At 36.4% G+C, this 25112-nt stretch overlaps 1 protein-coding gene across 1 annotated transcript in view; it reads left to right on the top strand.

Moving 5' to 3' along the window:
- The first annotated feature begins 583 nt into the window (after positions 1-583).
- The window catches only part of LOC129216141 (lysosomal protective protein-like), a 51587-nt gene continuing 27058 nt past the window's right edge, over positions 584-25112 (top strand). Inside the window, exons 1-5 of the mRNA XM_054850339.1 lie at positions 584-979; positions 7537-7699; positions 12479-12724; positions 15112-15203; positions 17114-17210. Of these exons, the coding sequence (XP_054706314.1) occupies positions 822-979; positions 7537-7699; positions 12479-12724; positions 15112-15203; positions 17114-17210 (756 nt within the window). The 5' untranslated portion in view covers positions 584-821. The remainder of the gene's footprint in view (positions 980-7536; positions 7700-12478; positions 12725-15111; positions 15204-17113; positions 17211-25112) is intronic.

Here is a 25112-nt window from a genome sequence, read left to right as displayed (position 1 = left end):
CGGGGAAAGCAGGACAAGGGGTCATTGTTTTAAGCTATTTAAATCTCAGGCTAACTTGGAAATCAGGAAAAACTACTACTTTAGCAGGGTCGTGGGCACTTGGAATAGCTTATCGGAAGAGGCGGTAATGAGCAAGGGAGTGGATAGCTTTAAGAGGGCCATTGATCTTCATTGGGGACTAATTAATTGACTAGGACCAGCCTAGCTGGGCCCAGAGCCTGTTGCTGGTCGTCACATTTGTATTTGTATTTTTGAAAATAACGAAATTAACTTCAGTTTCGTAAAAGATTTCGGGAGAAAGCCTTGCTGCTGAGCCTGAGTCAGAGGTCGAATTCGGAGTTATGAAGTCCGGAGTTGGAAAGTAGATCTGATTTTGGGGTAAAAGAGTCAAGGTCGAAGCTACTAAAATCATAGGAAGCCGTCAATTTCCTCCAATTCCAGATTTGGTCAAAAGTAGACCTCTATTATTTAGGGACTTTTAGTCAAAAGTACCAGAAAATTAGGATGAAGAGTAAAGACTCTGCAGACACTTCTCTGAGCTGAACACTGCGCCTTAGCGCCTAATGAAAAATAATTAATCAAAAACTTCATTTACATCACAAAAAACAAAACGTATACGCGTGACAAAGGGTGTCTTTCACGTGATTTTATTCCTTTGAACTGCTTTTGGTGTGACAATGCAACTATTGTGACAGATAATATTGCTGAGTGTTAATGTTCCGTACTAGATAACTTAGAAGATTTGAAAGTGGATTTCGATGTACCTTTGAATCTTCACATCAACTCATACACATTCTCTCGCCTTACGGATTCTGGTTAAGATGTTTTTTTGTGTTCCTATTTTTGCGGCAGTATGTCTTGCTGCTGCTTTTGCTCATCCCGATGAAATAACATATTTGCCTGGTTTAAATTTTCCACTTAATTACAAACATTATTCCGGATACTTAAATGCTACTGGTGGAAAGTTTCTTCATTATTGGTAAGTTTAACGGCTTTTTAAGAATAACATTAAAAGTAATGGTTTATGCTCATTTTATTGATCTTGTTTCTGTTTAAGTATGCTAACTATAGATGCAATTAAAAGGATCAGATCTTTCCTTTCGATGGAATGAAAAGCTTTTTTGTTTACAATAATTGTTCGTTTGGATAAGTTCAATGTAAAACCGGACTTGGCGATGAAAATCGAAATCGCATGTACCTACACATTTTTTGAAAATTCAAGAAATTTGTTCTACAATGCAGCTATGCAAGACAAAAATTAAGAGAAATGTCAGCTATATTCTCTATCACTGAAGAAAGGATACTCTCTGAATTCTTGCATGAATTTAGAAATGCAGCTGTTTTGTTCCTAATTTTAAATATGTTGTTTCATGCTTAAGAAGGGACTCGTTGAATTTTTATGTAAATTTATCTTTTTTCGTTTTGGATTTATTCAAATTCTTTTGTCATTAACTTAACCTAATTTTTAATCAATTGAAAGCATGCAACATAAAGCACATAAATTGCTAATTTTTGCATGCATGTATCTTCTGTTACGATGTTCTTTAGTTCATTTGCTCGAATCATCAGCATCAATGAAGGTGTTCCTTATAACCGAATATCCCTTTTTAGCAATAATTTACGTATATTTTTGTTTCATTAATTGTTGTTTTCAGTTTGCTTTTCATGCAATGCTATAGTTTCAGTTCTTTTTTTATGTGTGGTCACTACTAGTGTTTACTCTAGAAAGAAAAGGGCAGGGTGTTGTTCTTTGAAAAGGGCACTATTTCAACGTGGTCTTCCCCCACCCAAGACCAATGATACAACATTCAAAAAGTACTGAGCTGTAAGCCCCCCCCCCCAAAAAAAAGAAGAAAAATAACATTATAAAACACCTTGCGAAAATTTCGAGTGTAGTCTGTACCATGGGCATCCCCCCTCTCAGCTGTGTGCACAGCGGGGGGAGAGAGGGGAGGGGACACCTCTTGGCCCGGCCCTGAGCCTCAAAGGGGACTAATATTTTTTAAACCAGGGGTGAAATATAGAGGCAAACTACCCAAAAAAGTAATTTCAGACGGGCCCCAAAATTTCTGTGCATGCCCTCCCCCCTGATTGCTACCATTGACTTCAGTATTGAATATCATGATTTCTTACAGAAAATGCATTTATCTTTAGGGTTAGATTGCCCCCCCCCCCATCCGAATGCATATTTTCAAAACTCCGTAGGAACATTTAGCTAATGCTGAATCTTTGCTTTGGGTGTGTTTCAACAAGTTTTAGGCAATAATTGTGCCTACTTTTCTATAGGAATAAAAATTTTCTAGGCATTTCAAAATTCTTTGAATTTTAATGTAAGTTAAGCAGTATTTAATTACGGATTCCCCCCTTCCTATCTAAAAACTGCCTAGTAATGTGCATTATGCCATTAAGTATTTTAGTAGACATCAAAATTATGATGAATCAGGGGTCTGGCCAGAGGAAATTTGGGTCCTTCAACGGACCCTTCACAAAAATCTGATCAGCCAAAACGGAACTTTCATAAAATTCCGATCAACCAAAACGGACCCTTCACAAAATTCTGATAAACAAAAACGGATCTTTCACAAATTGTTTATTGAAAGAGCAAATCTCATTTCAAAATAGCGCAGCATATTTCCTCGAGTAAAAACGATAATGTTTGGAACCTTTTTTAAAGCTAAATTAGAGGGATCAACATATACAAAATTTGCTAATTTTGCAAAAAAAAAAAAAAAAAAAAAAAAGACACTTGTGATACTCCTGCAAGCGATAAATAACAACTATGGCCAAATAAATATAATGCGTGTTGTTGGTTTCTAAAGAAATTAACAGCTTAAGTCAGTTTGGTTTATAATTTTGCTTATTTGTTTTATGCAGTGGTGTTGTAAGCTTAGAACTGTAAAAGATAGTAGGAGTGGGGAGAAAATGTAATAGGGAAGTTGCAACCTATTAAATGTTATTATTTTGGCTATTGGATATTGTTAATTGACCCTCAAAACTAAGAAATTCACCATCGCCGAATTTTAAAACACCGTGGTTGATTTTTAATGAATTTTTAAAAATCCACACGCAAAAGTGCGCTCTTTTGAAACGTCACGAGCCGACGTCACAGGGCGCGAATGGGCAGCCATCCGCCGAAGATCCCTTGTTTTCGCTAGGGACATTTTGAGCGTGCTGAAATTTTTATTTTTTAGAAATTCAATAATCCTTTTAAACACACTATGGAGACTGGATTCGTTAAAGCACAATCTAAATAATCTTCCTCATGTAACATGAATGATGATATTCGAATATTTCCGAGAGGATGAGAGGTTTAATGTTCCAGAAACGCGAGGAGATAAGCCTTTTACGTTTCGTCTTCGAAGTCGAATGCGTGACCTTCGGCTTCTCCCCTACCGGAAGAGCGCATGACGTCACTTCCTATGCCATTTGACGTCACAAGGACTTGAACTTTAAAAATTAATTAAAAAAAAACTACTTATCGTATTGCAAAAAAAATTTCACCTATGATGTTCATACATGTTACTCTATCATATAAAAATACAATTGAAAAATCGAAAACTTCCCTATTGCTTCAGATTGGGTTACCAACTTCAAACTTAGAACTGCAAAGGATAGTAGGGGTGGGGAGAAAATGTGATTGCTTCAAATAGGGTTACCAACTTCAAACTTATCTCTACTTAGCGTCTGGAGAAGGGATGTTTAGCTGTTTTTTTGCGAAAAAATTATATGGATTTGATTTTTCAATGCTAAAAAGGATAATTAATGGAACTAATGTCATATGCCCCAGCCTTGGTGACCATAGGCGGATTTAGAACCAAGTTCCTGGGGAGGGGGGGGGGCAGGATTTTTTTTTTAGTTGTATTGATTACAACTGGTTGGATTTTGACTCTATGTGTCCCTAAGCCATTTCAGGTTTTGGGTCTCTTTAGTAGTTCGGAGAACTTTTCTGTCAGTGACAAAAAAAGGCCATTTTTTAAAGCCTCCTACTCCCCACTATGCTTTAAATATAAGAAGGTCTAAGGTGGAATAGAATACCCGCAATTTTAAAGGGGTCCGGGGAATTTTTGTAAAACATATATAAAATTCTGCTTTTTGAAGCCTTATAAGGGTTAATTGGAACTACAAAAATATCAGAAACAAACAGCAAAATATTTTTTTGCAAATTACGATAATACACAATAAAAATTGTTTTCGAGTTGACAAATCAATGACAGCAGTCCTCAGAGCGAAAAAGCGAGGAAGAAGAGAAGATTATACATTGTTATTTGCTTACGTTGGTTGTCGGTTCAATTCAATTAGTTTTTGATCTTGCCTCCAACCCACCCACAAATACAACAATGAATTAAATAGAAAATGATCAATAGTAAAAAATGCTTTAAAAGAAATGATGTATACATATAGGTAACAAGAGAGCAATATTGCTACCCATTTGGACAATTCATAATTTATATACTTGATAAGAAATAAAACTGAAGCACACTTTGCTTAGGAATTTCGAAGACTCATCTATAATCCGTTTGAAGGACTCGAGAACAATAAAAATTATTAAAGGCACTTCATTTGCCCTTTCCAGTCCCTGAAATTTAGTATTAGATTGTACAGTTTTCTATTCTAAGTTAAAAAAAAAAAAAAAAAAAAAAAAAAAAAAACTAGATTTCTTATTACAACAACTTTTTTTTTCAAGTAAAAGCAGTGCGAAAAACAAAAAAAAATTGAGGTAGTGTTTTTCTCCCTCTGTGCTGAACAGATTAACACTATGCAATAGACGCAAAGCAATACAAAAGAATTTCCAAAATTACTGCATTTAGGAAACATCAATATATGAAACATGTGAGTCACAAAAATTTATCTCAAGTAATGTGTTACAGAAACGTGAGAACCATGATTTTTACATTTTTGATGCAGGAAGTGGCAAGGAGCTAAATTTGACACATATCGACATTTCTCCCCCTACCCCCTCCCATATGTTATAAATTATGTTTATGGCTTGTAGACACACTTTTCCAAATTTTCAAGGTTTTCAAGCACTTTAATAAAAGAAATTTATTTTTTCAAGTACTTTTCTTTGTTTTAAAGAACAAATGATGAAATTTTCAGGAGTTGGGGACCTTCAACGAAATAGGTGCCCTAAGCAAAAGCTAGTTTAGTTTATAGGTAAATCCGTTTTTTTTTTTAAATCTTTGTTTCAGTTTCTAATTTGTTGGAACAATAGTTGATTATTTCAGGGGTCTGTCCAGGATTTTTCACAGGGTCCGTTTTTTGTGAAAAATCAAATAATTTTGTGAAAAATGAATTAATTTTGTGAAAAATCAAAAAATTTCGCTTTTTTTTTTTTATTAAAACGAAATTTTAGAATTTAGAGATGGCACAAACTGCATCAATTAAACTTAAAGTTGAGTGTTTTCCTCTTCTACGTCGAGAAAATCATTCTGGATTTTTTTCTGATATTTGGTGGGGGGGGGGGGCATCGCTCTTTCAAGTATCAATATTTATCTACCATTCTACATTTTGTTAAATTATACTAGATATATTTCTGTACAGTACTTAAAATAATTGTAACAAAAATATAACTAAATAAAATAAAATTCAGAATAGGGTTCAGCATTCAACTCTTAAAAAGCACAGAATTTCGTTTAAAACTTATAAATTCCGTGATTTTAACAAAAATAAAAAGATATTTCAATTGTTTACCTCTTAACAAAGCGTAATAGTCATTAAAAATTCGAAAAATCGGATTCCCATAGCGGATGCAAAGAGATCGCAATTCTCAAAGTGAAGGCATCAAAAGTATAAAAACGGCTTGTAAAAGAAATATTTTTGATAAAATTATTTTAAAATTGCATTTTAGAGTCCTATGATAAACATATCATTAATATCTGTGGACACAGTTGACCCAAAAAATAAAATAAAATAAACCATCTATTTAGCATTTTAATTTTTGACTCATAACAGAAAATGGAATTTTGCTTTAAAAACTTGAAATGAGAGTTCTAACAGAAATAAAGAGACTTTTCATTTATTTGAATCCTAATAAAGCGAAGTTAGCTTGAAAAAAGAACAAAATATGATTCTCATATCGGATGTTAAAAGATTGCATTTTTCAAAATGTAGACATCTAAAGAAAAAAAAAACGGTAATTAAAAGAGTTTATTCAAAGTCATCCTTGTTAGCATCGAAAAATCAAAACCCATATAATTTTCTCCCAAAATAACAATTTAACATCGCACCGCACCTTAAAAAGGTAAAAACGCAAATATTGACAAGCTGGCAAAATGATGAGAATATTTTCTAATCAAGTCATTATAAAGGTTCAACGCCAGACGCTAAGTGGTGATAATTTTGAAGTTGGTAACATTATCTGAAGCAATCATATTTTTTCCTTACCCTTACTATCCCTTTGCAGTTAGTTCTAAGTTCATTTCGCAGATATTATTATTGTTTATTAAATCATGAGCGGAGAAAAGTGCTTACCAATGACTTTTCAGAAAAGTTTACAAAAACACCGCTGCTAATTAGCTGTGATAAAACAAACAACCATTATATTTATTTGGCAGTAACAATTATTTATTGCGTGCAGGAGCATTCCAAGAGTGCCTTTTTTTTTTTTCAAAATTAGCCAATTTTGTAAAAGCTGATCCCTCTAATTTGACTTAAAAAAACGTTCTAAAAATTATCGGTTTATACACAGAAATATGCGTTATTTTGCTTTCAGATTTGCTCTTTCAATAAACAATTTGACAGATCCGATCTTGTTTATCGGAATTTTGTGAAGTGTCCGTTTTGTTTGATCGGGATTTTGTGAAAGGTCCGTTTTGTTTGACCAGGATTTTGTGAAAGGTCCGTTTTGGTTGATCGTATTTTTGTGAAGGGTCCGTTAACGGACCCAAATATCCTCTGGCCAGACCCCTGTATTTTAAGTATTTTCAGCTGATTACATAGCTTGTTCAGCCGATATTTTTACTCATGTACTTGCCCTAATGGTTTTCAATTCAAAGTAGTCATTTTCAACACATTTCAGAAACCTGGTGACAGCTTTACTCTCTTGTAATACAGTGTACGGTGCCCCCCCCCCCCCATCAGAGAAGGACAGTTGCTATTCTCTATATCTTCACTTCTGAACTATTCAAAAGAAAAAAAAATCATGATTTTTTCTTTTATAATTTTGGAAGATGTGTTGTGACCATGTATCGAGTCCTCCCAAGACTGGGGAAGCATTGCCCCCTCTCGCCCCCCCCCCCATAAATCCGCCCATGGCGGGGGGGAGGTATTTTTTAAAATTTAACAGACTTCTTTTAAATTCTTAACACGGGCATCGCGATGCGGGTACTGCTAGTTATCTATAAAAGATTATATGGACTATCTCAGTCAGTATCAAAATAAATTGTTAACCTGTTGAAAAAAGTGAACCAAAATGAAATAATATTTTGTTTTTTTTTTCATTACAACATTAATTTTCTTGTTATGTAATTAATATATTTGTTAAATATGCTGTGGAATGTTTTTTATAATATATATATATATATTTTCTAAACATAGGTTTGTTGAAAGTCAAAGAAATCCATCTTCTGATCCTTTACTACTGTGGTTGAATGGAGGGCCTGGTTGCAGTTCTCTTGATGGTTTCCTAAGTGAACTTGGACCTCTTCATGTGTCTGCTGATGGGAAAACTCTTTATAATAACACTTATTCTTGGAATAAAGTATGAAAAATACATTTGCATTATGGTTTAATAGGAATAAAATGGTTTCTTGTCTGCAATAAATGAATGCAATGAAGTATGTTATGTTTTGCAAACATGGAAATTGAAACTCTAACAATGGCAGATTTAAAGTACAGTCGATCCCGGTTAATATGATCATATTGGTGCGGTACCATTTTGGTCCTAATACCGGCTGGTCCAATTAAGCGAACAGGACCTGTGTAGCTTGATCAAACATGCTATACACAAAGCATTTAAATGTCATTATGTTTATTGTGAGCTCCACATATGTGATGAGCTTACAAAGAAGGAAAATTGCTATTTACGAAAATTTTCGGTGAAAAAATAAAATAATGCGAATACTCTTTTTTTTACTCGTTCAACAACGTTTTGGGTCCAAGTAAGCGGCTGGTCTGACTAACCGGCGGTTCATTTAAGCAGATTCCACTGTATTACAATTGTGAAAACAAAACAGAGGGGACTTGAAAAAAATATTTACCTACTTCAGTTTGTCTATAATTTGTAAAATGATGTGCCGTTAACACCCAGTCTATAGGTCATCTAGGGGACTTAAATAGGTCAACAACATCGTCATTCAATAAACCCATCATCAGTGGTAGTAACAGCTTTTTTATGCTGTCAAAACCGACTGCAGGTAGTGATGAGATGAGTCTTCGGAATTTTTCCACAATAACAATAACAGCCCTGAGAGCTGCTAAGTGTTGTGGGAGAGACTATTGGAGTCCCTCTCACCTACGCCCAAGACATAGCAGTCGATTGGTTTGAGATCTAAAAACTTAGGCGTAAAAAATCACTAAATTTTTGGCATATCCTGTCTTTTGTTGTTCTGTTTGTATGGGATGGTGCCTTGTCTCGTTTGAAAACATACGTCCTCCCATATGCTAGAGTAGTTATCTAGGGCTTGACAACTAAGTCTAATATCTCGGTGTCAGCAGCGGCATTAACTTTGGCACCTTGACAAAAATAGACGTGGAAGCATCACATCTTCTTCACTACCAACTACATCAAGAACTATCAATTGATGCTGAAAATTTGGTATGCCTAACCATTGGTATCTTATCAGGGCTTTTACCTAGCCGATGATCATTTTTGTGGTTCACCTTCTGGTCCTGAACAAAGTTCTTATCTGAGAAAACCAGAGCAGTCTTGGCTTCTTAGTATGTTGCAGCTTGTTCCGAAGGCTCTTGGCTCTAGTCAAGAGGTTGACCTTGGTCCTGCTAGGCATAAATTATCCTCTTTGCATCTTTGTATGATTTGTAACAGATGTCCTCATGAACCACACGTTCGATAGTAGCCTCATCAACCTGCTGCTCATTAGCGAATGCCCTTATTGATTTCTCAGGGTCCTCATCGATAGCAGCTGGGACCGGCTGACAAATTCTGGTGTCCTGACACTGTCAGAATGTCGACAATGTCGTTTCTTTAACGAAACTGCTACTACATCCCCTTTATTAACTTCTAATTCTCTACGAACGTAGTAAACAAAAAATCGGGCAACCTTCAAGAATTCAGCAATTTCGGAATCAGTCTGCCCTGCAGCCAAGGGGGCAATAACGGCATGCCTCTTCATTTTCTGAGTAAGAATAGGGTTTGCCATATCTATCTCCAACAAAAAAAAAATCTATGTTTCTGTGAAAAACAGAAAAATATGGCTCCTATAATGTGTGTCTTCAAATAGCTGCCACACCCTACATATCTATAACTAGATGACTAGTTTTTACAAAAGATGCTAACTTTTGCATTGAATATCCTATTTCCCCTTCTTAATTTCAATGAAAGCATCCTTTAGTATGCTAAAGAAAAAAAATGATAATAATTATTGGCATTGGCCTATGATTGGCGGATGTCGATTTTTATTATTATGCATTATATGGTATATGGCATCGATACCAGTGGCGGATGAACAGGGGGAGACAATACCCCCCCCCAAAGGTTTGTGAGTTCAAAAAATTTCTGCGAGAAGACTACCAACCCCCCCCCCTCCCCACCCACATAAACACATCACAAAACATTATCTCCAACTGTATTTTTACTACTTTAATTCCAAACATTTTCCAGGCAAGAGTCTCTGAATCCCCTCTCTCCAATGTCATTAAAGATCGTCAAAAATTTTGAATTTTCGGAGCTTCAATTTCGAAAATTTCCCCGGAGAAGATCCTCTGAATCCCACCTCTTTACCTAATGTTACCATAGTCATCCTACATCTACATTTTTAAGACTCAAGTTTCAAAAACCTGCTGCAGGAAGACTGAAGAACCTCACTTCTTTGTAACATCATAAAAAATCTTAAACTATGTATTTGGAACTGTAATGTTAACTTATTTGCGGGGGAGAGCACCCTGAGCCCGAGCCCTTCCCCTAACATCAATGAAGATCCTCTAACATTTTGTTTTTGTAGCCTCAATATTGAAAAGTTAAGGGGCAGCTCCTGATCTCATCCCTTTCCTTAATACTGCCAAAGATGGCCAACCATCGCATTTTCAAGGCTCGAAATTTCGAACAAATTCCGGTGGAAAGTTCCAAATCCCGCTCCTTCCACCAAGGTCATAAAAGATGGTTCGTCAACTACGTTTTCAGGTCTTCACTTTCGAAAAATTTTCTGATGGGGGCCCCCATATCCTTCTTTCCTTATCTTTCATCATCGTTCAAAGATTGTCTAAATCTGCATTTTCAAAACATATTTCTCTGGAAAAGTTCTTAATTCTGCATCTTCTGCTACCTCATCAAAGGTGGCCTACTATTGTCTTTTTAGGGCTTCAATTCTGAAAAATGTTCTGAGGGAAAACCCCCTGAAACCCCTGGTTTTTTAGCATCATTAAAGATCTCTAAAATTGGATTTTTGTAGCTCTAATATCAAGAAACCACTGAGGAGAATTTCTTAATCTCATCCTTTCCCCTAAAGCCACCAAAGATGACAACACAATTGTGTTTTCGAAAATGTGCCCTTAAATTTCAAAAATCTTCCAGAGAGAGACTTCCAAACCTTCTTTTAACCACCAAAGGGCGTCTAAAAATGTGTTACTAACAAATATTTTCAGGGCAGAACCTGTAAGCACTCCTACTTATGCCCGAATATTAAACAGCTCAATCAACAAACAAATCCATAAGTATCTTCAAATTTTATATACAAATGCAATTTTTGTATTTCATTATGTTCGGAACAAAAACTGGTGAAAAGAGATGCCATCTTTATACTGCACCTATTCTTTTATAAGGAAAAAATTACAATTGAGGACCCAAATGGCTACTGAAAATACACAAGATCTGAAATGAATCAAGAGTTGAAGAATTTAATTTGGATAATAAATCCAAAATATTCGTAGAAATCGTTTTTTTTTTCAATTTTTTTATTCTTGTATGGTACTTGAAACACATATAACTTTCATTTATACTCTTTGAATCAAAAACATCATTCGAAAGAGAAAAAAACCAATCATAATTCAGTGTTTAAACTTTAAAATTTTTTTTCTCCCCCCCCCCCCCCATTAAATGCATTACTCATTCGCTCTTCCCAAAAAGATCGTCTGTATCCGCCACTGGTCGGTACAATAAATTGATCATAACTGTCCCAAAAAATGGTTTTGATTTTTGTTTAATATGTTGTGTGATATTTATTAATGAGAAAATAAAGAGAAATGTTGTAAATCGAAAGATGATGTTAAAAGATTGCTGCACAATTACAGCAAAACACTAATATTATGCTTGACAGGTTGCATCAAAGCATTCCCCATTACCATTTTAAACAATTTTTGTTACATAAAAAAAAAATATTTGAGCTCAATTTTGAATGATGCGAATTCCCTGAAATTTTCTGAAAAAAAAAACCTGGAAAAGTCAGGGAATTCTTTTTTAACAAGTGTATGAACCCTGAACCAAATATAACCTACCGTATTTTCCTGCATGTAATCCGGGTATGATCTGTTAAAAAAGGGGCAAAAATTATGAAGTACGAATTATACGCTATCGCGTATTATCTGTGATTTTTTTTTCTTAACACCACTGCATTGAACCTTAATATTTACAGTAGGATTCACACACCGATAGAGACCATAGAGACTGTACACCAGAGACCTACACCAACTGAATGTTGTTTATTTTACAAAGCTTGCATGTTCTTTCTCGTTGCCTGCCTGTATGTTGGTTATTTTACACTGTTTGAATGTTCCTCTTACGCGATTCAGGTCATGTAAAATAAACAAGAATACAGTGAATTAGGAAACCATTTGCACAAGATTAGACCGTTTGCTCCTTTGTCTTGACTCTGTTTTTGAAGTAATTAACGTACTATAATCATGATTTCAAGAAGAAATCATTGTATTTTAGATTATATTTCTGATTAATTTTGATTATGACTGCAAAGTAATTACTTTTTCCCATTTTTAGTTTAGTTGCTCAAATGGTATGTTAAATTCAAACTTTTTTTTAAAAATCGTATTATCCGCAGATTATACGCAGCTTTTTTTTCTTCAGGCTGATTTTAGGACCTGCGTATTATAGGCCCCCACGGATAATATGCAGGAAAAAACTGTAAATCTGTGTTTTGAGGATTTTGATGAATCTTTCAAAAAAGTTGCCCCAGACTCGCTATTTGTGCCTGAAAATTGCACATTGTCCCTTCCTTCCAAAGATGACCCCCCCCCCTCCAAAACCAGAATCTGTATCCACCTTGAACGGGTGTATAAAATTCCAAGTTATGATGTAAAATGTCATTTAAAAAATTGTCATTATTTTTTACAATGCTTACTGCTTTCTTTTCAGGTTGCAAATATATTATTTTTAGAAGCTCCTGCTGGTGTTGGTTTCTCTTATTCACTCAATGGAAAATACAGCACTGATGATGACACAACTTCGTACGATAATTATGTAGCCTTACAGAATTTTTTTGTGAAATTTCCCCAGTTCAAAGGAAATGATTTTTATATAACAGGTGAAAGCTATGGAGGAATTTATATACCTACTTTATCTGTAAGAGTGTTGAGAGGACCTGCTAAGATAAACTTTAAGGTAATCTTTTTAAAATTGACTGTTTTTAAATCAAAACTTGTTTTGAAGTGACCTTTAAAATGGACGCAACATGCATTACTTGATTTATTTTATTATATTTTCTGCTATATAGGATCTTCTTTCTTTGGCTTGCTTGATTATGTTTTTAGGAGATTTTACAAACAATATGAATTTTGCGAGCTGTTTTCATAAAAGTAGATTTATCCGAAAACTTTTGAAAAGGTCATATTTTCTCCCCCCTCCCTTCCCAGTTTCTTTGTTCTATCCTTATTATCAATGTGATAAGTTTTTGCTTATTTATTATTATTATTTTTTTTATATGAAGCCCACTACTAATGGTGTTTTCCCGTTAGTGAACTCCACTCATTTATGAAGACCAACTGTTTGAAACAGAGTTCCTACGGGTCATGGAAATCTGGAAAGCCATGAGGAAAAAAAAAAAATCAGACTGGAAAAGTCTGAAAATTTGAAATTTTCATTCAAGGTCATGGAAATTTATTGAAGGACATGGAAAAATGTCCTTGGCAAAGTAAAAGTAACAGTAGCTAAAAGAGCATTTGAAATTTGGAGGGATTTAACAGTATTGCACATAAAAAGGATTAAAACTGGAAAATTGAATGATCCCGAAAACAAATCTGAATTTTGAAATCTCATTGCATTCACTTCTGTAGCAGCTGCTGGTCTTTTTTTTCAAAGTGATTTTAGTGCTTGGACATCACTCATTTTGAATTTATTATTGTTTCCAACACTTTTTATATTTTGTATTCTGTAGTAGCAAACTTGCACGTTCTTGATTTCGCTCACTCAAAAAATGCAATTCCATTACATCCAAGTTCATTTCACTTGTTAAAACTTTATTATTAAATTTATCAAAGTTTATCTGAATCTGTTGAAGGTTTTAGAAAATGACGATCTGTAGTGAAGTGATAGACAGAAATAGGGGAATTATAATACTCTGCCCAACATGCTGCCTGCAAAACTAATCCATGTGGCCTAAAGCTACTTTCAATGTCAGGAATCAAACACTAAGTTCTAGAATTTCTGAATCGATTAATTTATATGCATTTGCAAATGTGCAAATAAGTAAACAAGTACATTTGAATCAGAAGATTTATTCACTGCCGATTTTTTTTTTCTAAATATTTGGTGGAGAAACATGAATTTACTAAAGAACGTGGCTTTAGTTTAAAGAATCAAAATTGTGTCAAATTATGTGGATGATCAAATGTACTGTTGACGTTAAAAGGCAACTTTTGAAGCAAATTTATTGAAGCTTAGTAATGAACTCATCCAACCTTTCTCGCATTCATTGTCATTCTGCCTGTTTATTAAAAACAAATAGGCATTTAAGCATCATTCCATTCCACTTGCTGTATTTTTGCTTTTTTAAAATTTATATGAAGACAGATAAGAATAGTTTACATACAACGTACCAGACGGCCCAATTATCACATCCAGAAATATGGTGTGTAGGTTGATATATTGCATGCTTAGCCCTGGTTTTGGGGTGGTAACTTCTTATTGGCTAAGAATAGTTTAGTTTTTTAGGTGTACACTGATATTTTTTCAATCACAAGTTAGTGTTTGGACGAGGTGGTGGCATTCACGTAAAGTTTTGCTAAGGCTCATTTCCAAAAATTGACAAATTTGATATTAAATAGTAGTATTGTCTTCATGTAACAAAGTCATGAAAATTTTTATGAAGTCATGAAAAAGTCTTGGAAAAGTCATGGAATTTTTTCATCCAAATAGAGTATGAACCCTGTTGAAAAGAATAAAAACTGTTCAAATAATTGATGTGATTTGAAATTTCATAATTGTGATTGTGTTTCTAATACATTTTTTACAATTGACACTATAGCTAGGGCAAACCTAACCTGGCAGCATTGTGAAGGCTACTTGGATCCTTATTAGAATATTACAATGCTGCCAGGTTAGATTTACTTCAACTGTAGTTGTAATAATTTTTCATGTACTGGAAAATTAGTAAGTAAACAACCGCCTAATGAATAAATTCCATGATAGCACTGTAAACAATTTATTTAAATATATTTTTTATAATAATCATTTTTTTATAATCATCATTCTTTACATTCATTATTATTTTGAGAAAGTTGATAAAATCAGAAAGAAATTCTGTCAAGGGCACAATAAAATTTTTAGAGCAGTTAGAGACTCTGATTGTTACAATTTTTTCCCTCTTCACATTTGCCTCGCTCATTGAATAATCTAGGCAGTGGGTCACTTCTAAAATTTCATCCATAAATGCATCTAATGTTAGTAATACTGGAGATATTTTTACCTGTATTTGTTTTTATCAGTTACTTTTTTTATCTGATTTTTTTATTTTCAGGAATTTTTGTACTAATTTTTTTCCTCTCAAACAGGGTTTTGCTATTGGAAATGGATATTTGGATGTTAGAAATTTGACTAATTCAATTGTTTTCTTTGCATACTACCATGGATTAGTAGAAAATGAGTAAGCATCATTTTTAATTTTATGTTTATATGAATGATTTTTATCTTCATTGATTAATATAAAAAATACCTGTTCGTTATGTTCGTTTCTTTTAAGTACACCAAAATAATATAATATACAATTTCTTTCATTGCTCACTAATTTCATGTTTGTATTTGCTTATTACAATTTTACATTACTTGATGAGCTTTTCATTGGTGATTATGGTACTGTTTCTAAATATGACTTGAAAATCTTTAACATTTAAGCACTTTGCTAGCCTTTATAATTGTTATGTATTCTAAATTTTTAAGCGAAATCAAGTAATTCCATTTTAGAAGTACTAGTATATGTCTCAATTTTATGTAAAATATTTTGTTAGAGATGCTATTTTATTGAATTGTACCTTTTTTTCATGATAAATTTATATACATACGATGCTGGCGTTGAAAATTTGTTCTGAGTTTATTAATCACATCATTAAAGTCAAACTATTTGCTTTGTATACAACGGACAAATGCGCTTGTGGTTTATGCATAATAACTGTCATCAAGAGTTTTTGAATCTTTCCCAAAACATGAAATTGTGTGTTAGGGAGAAGAGCTCTTTCTTAAGTTCTGTTAAATGCCAAGTTGTATTCAAAGCTATTATAGCTGTATTTTAATAATCTGTTTCATACTTTAGCTCAACATGTTGAGAAATATCTGCAAAAGAAAAATCTCAGCAGTTAGGTCACATTTGTAAGTGTGGTACAACCTCATTTATCTGGACTAACTGAGATTTAAGAAGGGAAACCAGTTTAGACAGGTCAAAAAATCCATTTTTTTAATGCTATTAAATGTTAGTAGAACTATTCAAGAATATGTTGCCAAAATTTCAATTCAAAATTGCATTTAGTTCCAATGCTATGAGCACTTAAAAAACTAAAGATTCAAAAATGTTCACACCAATATTTTTCAATTGTGTTTTTCTTGAAACTACTTTTTTTCATCTGGTGTGCATTCTAGCACAAAAACGTTGTAGGCCAATCGTTCTGAAATTTTGTATGAATATTCTTTATTGAATTACTCTATATGAACCTAATTCTGGGATGATATTATAATTAAACATATTTTTTAATGCAAAAAAAGTGAATGAAAATGTTAGAAAAACGTGAATTTTGTGATCAAACACCTCAAAAGCATGAAATGTTTTATTTTTTTAACCAGAATTAGGTTTAAATTCTGAGGAAATATGTTGTTAACGATAAAAAAAATGTGTAAGGATTACAGATAAAAATTGTGACTTCAGGAATGCACATCAGCAACATGCTCTGATGGTGACCATCCATGGACGCCCACTTCTAATTCTTCTATTTCTGGCAGAAATGAAGTACAAAGTGTGCTTCAAAGTATGAAGAAAATATCCTTCAAGTTTGAACAAATTCTAATTATCTCTTCCCTGTTGAAAAAAATCAGGAAAAACACTAAAATTTCTGCCTCCTAAACTGGTTTCCCGCTTTAAAGCAATAGGTACGGAGAATCAAAAATACGGATGATCCAGGTAATATGGGTTACAAGCAAAAAAAAAAAAAAAGAGAACACTTCTTACATAGCAGACTTACTATTTATTTAAAAAATACAAAACAATGTTTTGTAACTAAATTACATTGAATTCTTTTCGCAACATTAAAAATGTAATTCCAGATCTCCGAATGAATTCAAAAGGGCATCAAGTGTGCAGTAGGTATTACCTCCTACATGTTTAAATCCATTGGGAAACCTGAAGTCCTACTTTTTTCAAATATAAACCTTGAAGTGGCCACTACTGAAGCACTATGAAACACTGGCCACTACTTGTGTGTTTACCTTATATTATGTAATTTTGCTTTCTTTTGCTGATGAATGAACTTAGGCAAAAGCTTTTTAATTACAAAACTTTGTTTGTTATAGGTTATGGGGACGTCTCTCCAAATTCTGTTGTGGTGGTTATTCCAGTCAAGACAAGTGCAATTTTGATAGCCCAGCTTCTTCTGATTGTTCTGAAGCTGTAAGTTAAACTGTATATGTGTCATGTTACATGTTTTAGCATTGAGCATAGAGTGTAATATATATATATATATATATATACATACGAGGGCGGTTTGATAAGTCCGTGACTTTTGAAGGAAAAAATCAAAATAAATACCAAAATGCAATTTAATTATGATTTATAGTTATATCTGGCAATACCCGTGAAATTTGCAGACAATATTAAAATTTTGTTGTGTTTCATTGGCATCGGAAGAAAACGGCAGACTATTTTTATTTCGTTATGGAGAAAAAAGAATTTTGCGTGTTGATTCAGCATTACTTTTTGCGCGGAAAAACGATTTCCAAAACAGAACAAAAGTTGAAAAAATATTATTGTGAGTCTGCTCCATCACATGGTATGATTCACAAGTGGTTTACGGAATTTCGTTGTGGCCCTGCGAGCACAACAGACGCAGAACATTCTGGACGTCCAATTGAAGTTATGAACGAAGAAATGATCGACAAAATCCATGATATTGTGCTAGAAGACTGCTGTGTGAAAGTGCGTGAGATAGTTAATACGGTAAACATATCATCTGAACGTGTATGCAACATTTTGCACGAACATTTGTGCATGAAAAAGTTATCAGCAAGATGGGTACCCGCGTTTGCTGACAGTGGATCAAAAACGAAATCGTGTAACAATATCAAAGCAGTGTTTAGACAAATTCCAGCGTAATCCAAGTGAATTTTTGCGACGTTATGTGACCATGGATGAAACTTGGATACATTACTACACACCAGAAATGAAAGAACAGTCAAAACAGTGGACTTCTTCTACGGAAACTGCTCTGAAAAAGGCAAAAACAGTTCCATCGGCTGGCAAGGTTATAGCTTCAGTTTTCTGGGATTCAAAGGGCATAATCCACATTGACTACCTTGAAAAAGGAAAAACAATCACGGGACAGTATTGTGCTAATTTATTAGACAGTTTTAATGCAAAATTAAGAGAAAAACGACCCCATTTGTCCAAGAAAAAAGTGCTGTTCCATCACGATAACGCTCCAGCTCACGCATCTGCAATTGCAACCATGAAATTGCTTGAATTAAGCTATGAATTGGTTTCTCATCCACCATGTTCCCCAGACTTGGCCCCCAGTGACTTTTTTCTGTTTCCAAATTTAAAAAAAGGGCTTAGTGGAAGGAGATTTTACTCAAATGATGAGATCATTAATGCCACAAATGAGTATTTTGATGACCTTCAGGCATCTTTTTTTTTTGACGGGTTAGAAAAGTTGGAACATTGTTAGAAAAAATGTATAGCTGTGAAAGGAGATTATGTGGAAAAATAAATTGCATTTTGGTTTTTATTTTGATTTTTTCATTTAAAAGTCACGGAATTATCAAACCACCCTCGTATATAATAATAATAATAATAAAAAAAGTGAAAAATATTGAAAAGACCACACCAAAAGCCCATAGATGCGCAACACAGCAAAACTAAAAAGCCAAGTAAATAAAAAATTAAGCAAACAGAATTTCAAACATTAAACAAATTCTATATAATTAATGATGATAAAAAGGAAAATTGCAAACAGCTATTAAATAGGAAAAGATAAAGTATGAATCCAGAGCTCATCAGCCGTGGAGGATTCATTAATTATGGTCAAAAGACCAAAAATTTAACTATGAACTAAAAGAGAATGTTTAAGCTCCAGTACATGCAATATAGAATAACATCGGGCAAAAGCACCACTTGCTAAACTAAAAACAATAAACTAAAGCTCAAACCTAAAACTAAAAGCAGGGGGTTTCGCCTCGACTAATTAGGAAAACAAGTTCCGATAATCAGCCATCCACGGGACAGTACCTGCCTATAACAAAATTATCTTACCTTGAAATCCATATAAAAGAGCCAATTCCATTGTTCAACATGATAAAAATCCTTTCCAGTTGTCAACGTAAAAATAAAATCATATCCAGAAGATCAATCCAGAGACATACCAGTCGCCTGTTTCCCACGTGTAAAATTCATCCACCCCGGTGATTCATAAAAAATGGTTTGTCACAGTTGTATCATACATTTACACAGTTAAACAGTTTCAAAAGAAGCGAAACGCTCATCAAAGGCTATACTTAAGCAAATGTTTTCAACCAGATTTTTAGGAAAGTTATTATTGAAAATATATATATATACACATAATGTGTGTGTGTTTAAACATCAATAAACAACAAGCAGAAAAGGTTACAAAACAGATAAATGACATAGATGAAGCCAGAACTCCTCAGCAGTGGAAGCTTCATACTACAGTCAAAAGACCAAAAAATTATACTGTAACGGATTCAGTGCGACTTCCACTTTCTTGAAATGAAGACACAGTTCTTGATAAAAACACAGGAAATTTATTTACACTATGTACAGGAAAGATCTTCAACAACTGCTAAATTATTCATCAGTAATTAAGCAATTATCACACAACACCGTAAACTCAACGTTTACACACGTATTTACTTCCAAATACGAAAACAACACAGCGAAATGCCTCGCTATAAACAGAGCAAATACACACTCAGCACAAATCTGAATCGAAACTCCACTGTTTATCCATCGCTAACGGCTTTTATACACCGAAAAGAATTTTCCACAACATTCTTACCTCTTCGCGAAATGCGTAGACCGTTATCAAAGTTTATCAACGAACAAAAAGGAAATAGAGGGGTCGTATACTTTAGCCATATGAAAAAGGGGTTGTATATTCATTACGGGAAACTATTTACAGGTTACGTTACTACAATAATTACTATTTACAGGATTTGTAACATTGCCCCCTTCCTAAGGACTGCACGTCCCGGGCAGTACAATCCCCGGAAAGGGTGTCGAACTTCTATCACAAGTTTACAAATATTCACATTAATAACTAACAGATACAGAAAACACAATAATAACAAGAAATATTACTAAACATTAAAAGCAAAAATTATCTACAACTTTTATGTTATCAACCATGGTTGTTTACGTAGTACTCATGAACTATGGCCATAGTATGGGGCTAACCGATCATAATGTACAACCCTAGGTTTTGCATTAGGTGATTTTTGGATCCTCACTACGACGTCATTTACTCGTTTAAGGACTTTGTAGGGTCCATCCCAATGCAACTGCAATTTGGGTGACAGACCTTTCCGTCGGATGGGATTCCATAACCAAACCTTGTCGCCTTCGTTGAATTCATGTCCAGTAGACCTTGTGTCGTATCGGGTCTTCATCTTCTCCGCCGCGATGTTGATTCGCTCTCGTGCGAAGTTATGAACGTCTTCCAACCGGGCCTGGAGATCCTGGATGTACTCCTCAGGCGATGCAGGCGCATCCGGAGGACGACCGAAGACGAGATCACAAGGTAGCCGAAGCTCTCGTCCGAAGAGCATCTGAGATGGGGCATATCCGATAGTCTCGTGGACAGCACTGCGGTAGGCCAGCAGGAACAAAGGTAGCTTCTTGTCCCAATCCTGTTGATTTCTGGATACCATAAGCGAGAGATTATTTAGGATCGTGCGGTTAAATCTCTCCACCATGCCGTCCGATTGTGGGTGTAGTGGTGTTGTCCTAGTTTTCTCAATTCCGAAAATTTGACATAGGCCCTTAAACACAGCAGAGATGAAATTCCTCCCTTGATCGGAATGAATCTGCAAAGGTGTTCCATATCTCGAGATCCAGTGTTGGACCAGAGTCTCTGCTACGGTGGTAGCCTCTTGATCTGGAATGGGATATGCTTCCGGCCATTTGGTGTAGTAGTCGATGGAAACAAGAATGTATTTGTTCCCATCAGCAGTACTTGGTAGAGGACCCAGGATGTCAATCCCAATTCGTTCGAAAGGAGCTCCAACGTTGTACAGATGTAGCTTCCCTCTGCTTCTCTTCTTCGGTCCTTTACGAGCAGCACAGGCGTCACAAGAATGGCACCACTTCTCCACGTCATCCTTCGCCTTACTCCAGAAGAAGCGCTCCCGAACTTTATTGAGGGTTTTCAAGACACCAAAATGTCCTCCAGTCGCACTACTATGTATTTCTTTCAGAACATCTGAAATCCTTGATCGGGGAAGTAGTAACTGCCACCTAGACGTTTAGCCGTCATCAGATTCCCATTTTCGGTGTAGCACGCCGTTCCGTAAATGGAGCGAGTTCCATAAAGCCCAGTATCTTTTTGTTGCAGGACTAAAGATGGAAACGTCCTGCCAGCTAGGGCATCGACTGTCACTTTCCATGAACTCCAAAATTGGTTTTATGTCAGGGTCTTCAAGTTGATCTTTTCGAACTTGGTCGTCACTCCATGAATCAGGTTCTGATGATATTGGAGTCACTGTCACCTGATAGGCGATAGGGCTAGTCGCTCCATACTGTTTCTCGATTCGGGAACAATAGTGGCAGTTCTCAGGACAGGGTCTCCTTGATAAAGCGTCAGCATTACCGTGAGATAACCCTTTTCGATGCTTGATCTCCATGTCATATTCCTGGAGCCGCTGTATCCATCTGGCTATCTGGCCTTCCAGATTTTTGAAGTTCAAAAGCCAAGTTAATGAGGCATGATCTGTCCGAAGCAGAAATTTTCGGCCGTAGAGGTAATGATGGAAGTGTTCTACAGCTTTCACTATGGCCAGTAACTCCTTTCTGGTGACGCAGTAATTTCACTCCGACTTTGATAAGCATTTGCTCCAATAAGCGATGACATGTTCATTTCCGTCAATTTCTTGGGATAAAACAGCTCCGATGCCCTCGTTGCTCGCATCAGTGTCCAGGATGAAGGATTTTTCAGGCTGAGGATAGGCGAGGATAGGCATTGATGTTAAAGCCTCCTTCAGTCGTAGAAATGCATCTTCGCATTCTTTGGACCATTCGAACTTCTGCTTGCTCTCCGTCAGCTTATGCAAAGGTCGTGCAATGTTGGAAAAACCCTTTACAAACTTCCTGTAGTAGGTGCAGAGCCCCAGGAAACTTCGCAGCTGATGGATGTTTTCGGGACGACTCCAACTCTTGACAGCAGATACCTTCTCTGGATCGGTTTGTACACCCTCAGAAGAGATGATGTGACCAAGGTAGTTCACTTCCCGGCGGAACAAATTACATTTGGACGGGCTTAACTTCAGATTGGTTTCCTTAAGCTTTTGCAGCACCTTCCTAAGATTTGCCAGATGTTCTTCGAAGCTGCGTCCCACGATGATGATATCGTCTAAGTAGACCAGACAGGATTCGTAAGAAAGTCCTCTTAACACCGTCTCCATAAGACGCTCGAACGTAGCTGGTGCATTGCAGAGGCCGAAGGGCATCACTTTAAACTGCCATAAGCCTTGTCCAGTTGCAAACGCTGTCTTCTCTCGGTCATCAGGGTGTATCTCAACCTGCCAGTAGCCGCTCTTCAAGTCCAGGGTCGAAAACCACTTGTGTCCGGACAGAGTGTCCAAGGTGTCGTCTATCCGTGGAAGAGGGTAACTGTCTTTCTTGGTGATTTCATTCAGCCGTCGGTAATCGACACAAAATCTGGTGGAGCCATCTTTCTTTCGGACCAAGACGATGGGAGACACCCAAGGACTGGATGAAGGTTCGATTACATCGTTCTCCTTCATCTCTTTCAGGAGGGTCTCAACCTCTTCCTTCTTGGCGAACGGTAGTCGTCTTGGATGCTGTTTAATAGGGGGGTGTTCTCCAGTGTAGATCCTATGCTGCGTTAAATTCGTACGGCCAACATCCTCCGATGTAGATGAAAACAGATGCTTGAAGTCGTCCACCAATTGTTCTGCAGCAGTTCTTTGATCCTTCGATAAGGGTGCACTCCCAATTAACTTCGATGTCAAGGACTCAGAAGACACAGTCTCGGGGGAATTGATTATTCTAATGATGCAGTTTACTGGAGTACAAGTTGCTAACACTTCACCTTTCCGGATATTCCTTGGCCTTTCACTCACGTTGGCGACTCTCACAGGAATTACACCCTTAGAAAGGTCCACAAGCGTAGATGCTACCAGCACTCCTTTTGGGCTATTGCTTAAGTTGGGGTATTCAATGAGTCCAAATCGAAAACTATTGCTTTCTTCAATGGAGCCAGGTATTAATGATTCTGACCTTGAGGGAATCGATAAATCTGTTTGGGCTATTATTTGATGAGCGGATTTTACATCACTTTCTGCGGGGAAAACGGCTATGTCTTCTCTCATCGAGTGCAGCTCATTTGTCTTGAAGTCGAGGTTGAAGTCATACTTCTTTAAAAAGTCCAATCCGAGAATGAAGGGGTCTGTGATAGCAGCAACGAATGCCGTATGATGGTAAGTGGCATTTCCAAACACAATTTCTAAGTTTACTTTACCTTCAATTTCGATCTTGTCACCTGTCACAGTTTGGAGGGTAACGCAGGGGGGCGTCCATAGAATGTTGAGTCCAAATTGACGAGCCACATCTGTTCTAATGATTGTAACATTGGCTCCAGTGTCAATAATCAGTTCGCAGGAAAACCCGTTTACGTATGCGTAAACAAACAGTCCATTACTGCCGCCACTCGTTGATGAAATCTGGAAAACTTTAAGATGGGGCTCATTCCAATTTGGCGACCTCCGCCCCGCGAGATTGCCATGGCTTAGTTTTCCTGGACCTGGGAGGGAGAGGTGCTCTTCCCTCTGGTTTCTTGGCGAGCTTCACAGTTTCTTCGTAAGTGACCCTCGCCGCCACATTTCCAGCACTTAAGTGATTGTCCATTTTGGTACTTGGGAGCCGAAGTCCTTTTGAGGATTCCTGCAATTTCTTTTATTTGCTTTTCCAGTTCAGCAAAGCGTGACGAAACCGGATCAGGCTCATCAGTTTTCACGCCGCGGATTGAATGGCGATCCTTGCGGGTTGCTTGCTGGGCGGCCTCCAACTTCATCGCATACACAACAGCAGAACTCAGGTCTTTGACATCCGCCATCCGTAGAGCTTTCTGGATTTCCGGATCTCGAACCCCGTCGATGTAGTAGTTGAGTGCCAGGTTGTCTCGAACATCCGCAGGACAGTCGCAAAAAGCAAGATGAGACAGTCTCTCGACGTCCGCCGCTAGCTCTTGCAGGGTTTCCCCGGTTTTCTAGAAACGGGACTTCAACTGGAGTCGGCTGAAATCTTTCTGGCACTTCTCACCGAAGCGAAGCTCCAACGCAGATGTGAGGGCGGCGAAATCCAGGCGCTGGCTGTCCGGAAGGGTCTGATGAATGTCCGCTGCGTCACCTCTCAGGGATGCTGCAAGATGACAGGCCTGGGTAGCAGAGTCCCATCCGTTCGCTTCCGCCACTATCATGAATTGGGTCTTGTATACCTGGCACGAACTTTTCCCATCAAATGTGGCCAGTTTAATGGACGGTCGAGCAACAGATGTGGGAGCGCCAAACTGTACAGAACTGCTTTCCGCGGTTGCCAATCTCCGTTCCATGTCTTTAATTATTTCTTCCTTAAATGAAGTAAATTTCTTGTCTTCTTCTTCCAACTTATTTTCCACATTCGCGATACGCTCTTCCACAGTATCAAATTTTTCTTCCAGAGCATCAACTTTATCTCCCATGGCGGTTAGTTGATTCTCCATCATGGTTTTCATCAACGTTAGGTCACTTTTTATTTCATTTTGACTTGTAGTAATTTTAGCAGTTAAATCACTATTTAACTGTTCTTGGTTAGTCGCCAATTCATTTTTTAATTGTTCTTGGTTAGTCGCCATATCATTTTTTACAGAGTTGATTGCGTCAAGAAGTTGTTTTAATTGTTCATCCATTGCGCGAGTAATCACCATAAAAATAAAGTCCAAATTCAAAAAGTCTTTATGAAAAAATGTCCGAAGTCACACTTACTCCAAGAAAGTCCAGAAGAAGCCCCACGTTGGGCGCCAAATTGTAACGGATTCAGTGCGACTTCCACTTTCTTGAAATGAAG

Source organism: Uloborus diversus, chromosome 1 (genome assembly GCF_026930045.1).
Source record: "Uloborus diversus isolate 005 chromosome 1, Udiv.v.3.1, whole genome shotgun sequence".
Taxonomy (NCBI): Eukaryota; Metazoa; Arthropoda; class Arachnida; order Araneae; family Uloboridae; genus Uloborus; species Uloborus diversus.
Note: the sequence above shows the minus strand (reverse complement) of the source record. Positions and strands in the feature narration are given on the sequence as shown.